General features: G+C 37.0%; 1 protein-coding gene across 3 annotated transcripts; it reads left to right on the top strand.

Annotated features, from left to right (window-relative positions):
• The first annotated feature begins 622 nt into the window (after positions 1–622).
• Positions 623–5700, top strand: LOC110912434 (calmodulin-binding protein 60 A). Of its 3 annotated transcripts, XM_035979800.1 has the most exons (8): positions 623–838; positions 919–994; positions 2155–2287; positions 3179–3234; positions 3341–3795; positions 4327–4487; positions 4666–4842; positions 5238–5700. In XM_035979800.1, the coding sequence occupies exons 4-8, from the start codon at positions 3227–3229 to the stop codon at positions 5571–5573; spliced, it is 1137 nt and encodes a 378-aa protein (XP_035835693.1). In that variant the 5' UTR covers positions 623–838; positions 919–994; positions 2155–2287; positions 3179–3226; the 3' UTR covers positions 5574–5700. The 3 variants fall into 3 exon arrangements, with proteins under 3 accessions (XP_035835693.1, XP_022012832.1, XP_035835694.1); XM_022157140.2 differs by lacking the exon at positions 2155–2287 and having other exon boundaries at positions 630–838; XM_035979801.1 differs by lacking the exons at positions 623–838; positions 919–994 and having other exon boundaries at positions 1025–2804.
• The last annotated feature ends 1140 nt before the right edge of the window (positions 5701–6840 follow it).

Raw genomic sequence — 6840 nt, 5'->3', positions numbered from 1 at the left:
AGTGTCGTTTATATAGAGGATTTTACGGAATATTACATTGTTTCAAATGATTAACACGCGAATCGAGGAATCTAACGTCGAATCAAATAACTCGCACGAATATCGAGGAATCTAACGTCTAATCACATAAATCGCACGAGAATCGAGGAATATAACATCGAATCAGAGAATCTTACGTCTACTCGCACGTGAATCGAGGAATAATACGTCTCGTCAAATAGTAATAAAACAATACAATAAAGGAAATTCATTGTATACGAGCCATATAGATATATACAACCCGTATAAAGTAGTCGTATAATATATATACGACCACAGTACCATCTTATTCTAACATGGTTGATACGGGCCGTATAAGGTTATACGGCCCGTATAGAATAAAGTGAACTGAGTCGGTTCACTTTATTCTATACGGGCCGTATAACCTTATACGGCCCGTATCAACCATGTTAGAATAAGATGATACCATGTGGATTTAATAGGACTTTTTTTTTAATCTTTTATGGTTATTGTTAAAATCGGTTAAAAGTAAACGACATTTCTCTCAGTCACGAAGAAGACGCGTGGAAGTGGAGCCGTCTCACTATCCAACTTCCTATAAATACTCCGACAGTATCTATTGTCCAATCATGCTTTAAGCCTTTAACACAATCATCAAATCTTCAAACCCTATATTTTCAGTTATTTTTGTTTCTGCAACAAATATCTATAGCTTCCAATTCCAAATGTCGTCGTTTCGTGACACTAATCAACCGTTGACTTCTAGCAATCAAACCCTGATTTCAGAAAATACCACCAATTCTGGAGCTGATGAAATGAAATTCTCTCTTCAAAGAGAGTAAGATTCTACTTTTTTTTCATCATGCTTTTTGACTGATTTTTTTTTTCTTAATGTGATTGATATTCGTCTTTTTTCAGGGACGAATTGAAAAGGATGTTGACTCATTTACCACATGAAATGCGGCCCAAATTCGACAAATGGGTTCGAGTTCTTGTGAGTTTACATTTACTTTTTTGGTATATATTATTATGAAGGTAATAATGAACAGGAATTCATCACTGGAAGAAATAATATAAATTCTAAAAGGTTATTAATTCTAGAGGGAGTATTATTTCAAATTCAACGGTGGATTTGAGGTTATGCTTATGATCTGCACTTGTTGTTATCAGGTTAATGATAGCCCTATTGAGTGTCATGCCTTGATATTGTTTTTGTGTCCTTATGATTAGATCCTCTTGAACTTGATGATAGAATCTTTGTTTTATATGGTCTCCTGAGATCTGGGTCGTTTTCGACAATTGTCCTCAGAAATTCTGTGTAGAAACTTTGATTAAATGACGATTGACAACGGCGTCATAGTCATTTCTCTATCCAACCATATTTTCTTTTGCATTCTTTCTCAGATCCATTCAACCCACCCCCACCCATTTGTTTGGATCATAAATATCACTAATGGCCTGGACGGATTTGTTTTAACTGTTTCTCTATAATAGTTTTATCCCAAATCTTGCTAGCACTTGCAACCTATGTAAGTTCCGATTTATAATATTACGTGTCACACTAATCTTTGTTTTTAGTTTAAATATTATATGGGATATAAAAGCTAACAAGCTGCAGAGCAGAAGCAAGAACAACTGAGAACATAATATCAAGATGAAAATTATTGTACTATTGAATGATTAAACTGTTACATGAACTTCTTATTTGAAAGGTACATGTAAATATAATATGATGTTTATGAACAGGAATTCTTCACTAGGAACAACAATCTGAAGTTTAAAATCTTATAAATCACATGTGATTGAGCATAATTCTGGAGGGATTGTCATCCCAAATTCAATGGTGTATTTGAGGTTATGATTATGAGCTGTACTTGATTTTAATGATGACCCTGTTGAGTCTCATGCCTTGATCCTGTTTTCGGGCTCTTCTGATGTTATTCACGAATTCTGATTTGATCCTCTTGAACTTGATGAGAGAATCTATACACATATAGATTGGTATCTTTGTTTATTAATGCTTTGTTGACTTTCTTGGTCATAAATATCAAGATTTGGGTCGTTTTCGTCATTTGTTCGAGAAATTCTGTGTTGAAACTTTGATACAATAATTGACAAAGGTGTCATAGTCATTTCTTTTGCTTTCTTTCTCAGATCTATTCCACTCACCCCTACCCATTTGTTTGGATACTTGGATCATAAAGATCCCTAAAAGCTTGGATGGATTCGTTATAGCCGTTTCTCTAAAACTGTTTTCTCCCCAATCTTGCCAGCACTCGCAACTTACGTAAGCCATGTTTTCTAATATTTCAAGCTATGTTGTCAAAGGCGCTCTCTTAGGGTGCCTAGGTTCTGAAGCATAACCCAGCGCACCATATGCGGCGTGGTGTCAGGCAAAGAGGCAAAGATGGTTAAAAAAACCCTATATAAGGGCTAGAATCAACCAAAATAATCATGAAATCAACCTAAAACATCCTAAGTAGCCCTAAAGAAGCCTAAAACTTGTCTAAAACCCCTAAAATGGTATCTTATACTATGCGTCTAGCTTAAAAACCCTCGCTTTTTTACCGCCTGGCCCCTAGGCCTATTCACCTTGAGTGCGCCTATGCGCCTTGACAACATAGATAAAAAGTATCACTTTTTGGGTTGTACTAATCTTTGTGTTTAGCTTAAATATGTTATGCCATACAAATGTTAACACGATGCAGAGCAGAAGCAAGAACAACCGAGAAAATAATATCAAGATGAAAATTGATGTACAATTGAATTATAAACCATTACATGAAGCACTTAATATTTGAAAGGTACATGTAAATACGACAGGTCGATCCAAGTTTGGAAGATTGACACTTGACTGCATAGTTAAGAAATTAAATTCCTAATTAAATAAACACGTGACTCACTCAAATCAAAGATTCATGCATTTTTACATTATAATAGAAATAAATTAAAACTCAAAACTTTGGGAGAAATATATAACTTTGTAATCGGGTTCCAGATGATGGAATTTGGGTCCTCATGTGGGAGCCTTTTGCATCCGGTTTGCCCACTTATGTCCCCGTACGTTTGGACATCTTTCTAAGTTGGCTCGTTTTAGCCCGTTTTCCTCTTTCCAGCTCCATATCATAATGTTTGTTTATAGGTGTTGGTTAAATATCTTACTGAAAATCACTTTCAGGTAAAAGAAGAAATTGAATTGTCATGTCAAAATCAAGCGATCCATGTCATGCCTAGGTGAGTGCCAATATTTAGAGTAAAAGCTTGACGATTATACGTTTACCATCATATATCGACTTTTGAACACTTTTTTATTAACCATTTTGTTCATTGGATCTAATAGGCACAACAATATTGTACCAAGAAACTTAGAGTTAAGGATTTCAAACATCAGTTCCCCTTTGTACACTGGTGACCAAATAAAAGACATAGGCGGCATGCCTGTTACAGTGACCTTAATTGACAGTTGTACAAAGGAAGAAGTGAACTCAGGGCCTGAAGCTTCAGGAAAAGTGGAAATAGTAGTTATTGAAGCAGAAGTTGAGGATTCAAGAAATGTATTTGAGTGCAAACTTGTTTGCCGCATAGAAGGAAAAAAAGTTACACATGTGAATAGTTTACCCTTGAAGCTTATGAATGGTACTGCTGTTTTCCCTAAGGTTTCTTTTTCACATAACAGCACGTGGATGAAAAATTCCAAAGTTAGGCTACAAGTGAGGTTTGTGGACAATTTTGATGGGGTTCATGTTAAAGCAGCACAAACAGAACCCTTTATGCTCAGCGATCGGCGCAATGAAGGTGAGCATATCTCAAGAATATGTGTGTAAATATTAGCTGACAAAATGTGCAAGTTGAATAATGGGTTAAAACGGGTCGGGTCAACACATGTTTTTTTGGTATGGCTTGGTTTGACCGAAAACGCTTTTTGTCCAAATAATTAAAAACTAGTAATAAATAATTAGGTGTCAATTATGATTATAAAAGTTATTTTTTATGCATTAACAATATATTCTGGGTGTCATTTGACCCATTAGAGATAAATGAAAACTTCATTCAACTTATTCATAAGTAAATGGTTGGAAATGGCTAGCTTAGTAAATATGCGTAGAAAGCAATTTCTAAAAGAGCCTCTATGAATAGTGTAGGTTGTAAAACTACTATGTGTGCTATACATTTATATATATCATGGTTGTTTATCTCTATGTGTTCTTTCTTGGTAACATGTAACCAACTTTATGTTCATATGATAGTGTTGCGTAATGAAGTCAAATGATCGGCATTTCTTAGATGTATAACTAGTTTTTGGCATCAATGGGAATTATTTTGCAGCAAATGCGAAGCATCCTATCCCTTCTCTAGATGACGATGTATGGCGGTTATATAATATTAAAAAGAAGGGTACTTTGGCTGAATGCTTGATCAACGCAAAGATCAAAACCGTGGGAGATTTTATTGTGCAATTATTTCTACATCCTCAATGTCTAAAGGAGGTAACTTTAATCCTTTGCTTAGCTACCCACACTATTGTCTTTAGTGGCATTATCTCTATCTGAAGTATATACAATAATTTAAATTTTATCTTTTTAATGTGCATAAGCTTCTATATTGGCGTGGTCTGTGCAGAAAGTAACTCTTTTTTTCTTTGTTACAATGTTGGGATAATTCTAGATATTTGATGCTGCGAAGCTCGGAAAAAAGTTTAACAAAACTGTGGAACATGCTCGAAAATGTCCTGCTATACTCAAGTACAGTTGTAGTTTTCACCAAAACACTGAGGTTATTTTCAATGTCTCGGGTGAAGTGTTGGGATTGTACCAGGGGGATTCGTTTCTTTCTACCGAAAAGGCATGCTTCCTATATATACACTAGAATCCCATTTGACTAAAGTTTTGTTAGCGTTGGCAATTTTAACCCATTTAGTGACGAATGGGGTGATTCATGCGATGTTTTATTTTTAACGGGTCAAACTAAAAGAGTTGCTTAAACGGATCAAATGGGTTAGAAGTGGCTCACAATGTACTTTTAATATATACAATCTCATAAATCATTTTCTTCATAATATCATATTATTCGTGAAATGATATAATTCTTTGATTAATATTGACACACTAATCGTTTATAAAAATATTAATATTTTTTGACAATAAGCGTTCGCATTTAGATCCATACATTGTAAGCAGCTACCGAACCCAACCCTATTTTTGCCATCTCTAATCTTTATAGTTTATATGTGGTAGCAGGAAGTCGCCAAGAAGCTTGTAGTTACTGCATTCAAGAACTGGCCGGATGTAACTCACATTAATAAGGACCAAGTCGTTGCACGTTGCATTCATTTACTTGACAAAAACATGCTTCATGACGAAGAAGATCCAAACCCACAATTCTTACCCGAATTTTCAAGTACCCGTTATGATGAGTTTTACCACGGGTTCGAAGCTCAATGTACTACTTCCATTCAACTTGAACCAGAGAAAAACGGATATTGTAAAATATGGAGGAAGCTGGTTTGTGTTGTAACATTCACCAGAAGAAGTTTGGATGATTTGCATGCTCACAAGAAACGAAAATTAGCATAGTGCACTGTAGCAGTAGATTTCCAGGAGTTAAGTGTGCATGATATCTGTATATATTTAGGGTATGTTTGTTATCTGTATATGGAGAACTCTGTGGAGTAGTGAATGAAATGAATAACTGTTGATTGTTGTTTGTGTGTTAAATAATAATAATAATTAGATTGAGTAATAGAAAATTACCATTTTACCCCTGTGTTTAGCCCTGCCTGTTGTTCAAGGGTAAAAGGGTAATTGCTGGAGAAGTGGAAAATTTACAATTACTGTGCACTATGAGTCTATGACAACCTGTGTTTCTTGTGAGAATGAAAATTGTAGGAACCGTTCGCATAAATAAATAAAATAAACAAATTTTTATTACTGGTTACAATGCAAAATTGAAGAAAGCAAAATTACAATACAATTACAACTGAAATAAAACCAAAAAAGAAAGAACGGGGAAGAAGAAGAATGGCTGAGGCACGTGTCCACACGCTTCCCTTAAAACAAATTCCGAGTCTCTCAAGAGTACTCGTTTTGTTTCCCAGGGTACAACAGCCGAAGCAGCGTACTGCCGGAGTTCGCCTACAAACCGAAGGTTACCTTGAAACTTGCAGGAAGAAGATAATCAGAAGTAGGAAGAATGTTGTTTGCATAAGCTGTTGTTGTTGGTGTCTCACTGATGTGGGTATGGAGGTGTATTTATACAGCTCCTAGGTTGAAACAGTCAAAAACGAATTAAATGAGAGGTATAAATTGCATTAAACGTCTTCAATGCAATTTAATACGTCATTTAATTCTCAGTCAAAGCCTATTAACTCGTCAGTTACGAAGCTGGACTGAAACTGCACTGTCATTCAATGCTGGAAGCTTCTGCGCGCGCGCGCAAGTCACTCTGGTGCGCGCGCGCCCAGGTTTACAGGCCCATGCGCGGTGCGTCCTCTTGGCTCACTACCATGCGCGCATGCACCACATCACCATGCGCGGTGCGTCCTCTTGGCTCAAGTCCATGCGCGCGTGCGCCACGTCACCTGTGAGCCTATACGAGCGCGCCACACAGTCGCGCCGTATTGGCTCACTCTGGTGCGCCGCGCACGACACAGCAAAGGGCAAAGTGCGCCATCAAAGCGCCACATTGCGCCTCATCGCCCACGCCACGCGCGCGCGCGCGAGTGTGTGCGAGTGCGAGTGCGAGTTAGGGTGCTCCGCACCCTTCGCGAGGACACTAGTGTGTGCTTCCATGAAACAATAAGGATGGAGAGTTCCACCTTAAATACCTATTTAAGTTCCATCT

This window comes from Helianthus annuus, chromosome 2 (assembly GCF_002127325.2).
Source record: "Helianthus annuus cultivar XRQ/B chromosome 2, HanXRQr2.0-SUNRISE, whole genome shotgun sequence".
Classification (NCBI taxonomy): Eukaryota; Viridiplantae; Streptophyta; class Magnoliopsida; order Asterales; family Asteraceae; genus Helianthus; species Helianthus annuus.
This window is presented reverse-complemented; position numbering and strand designations above follow the sequence as displayed.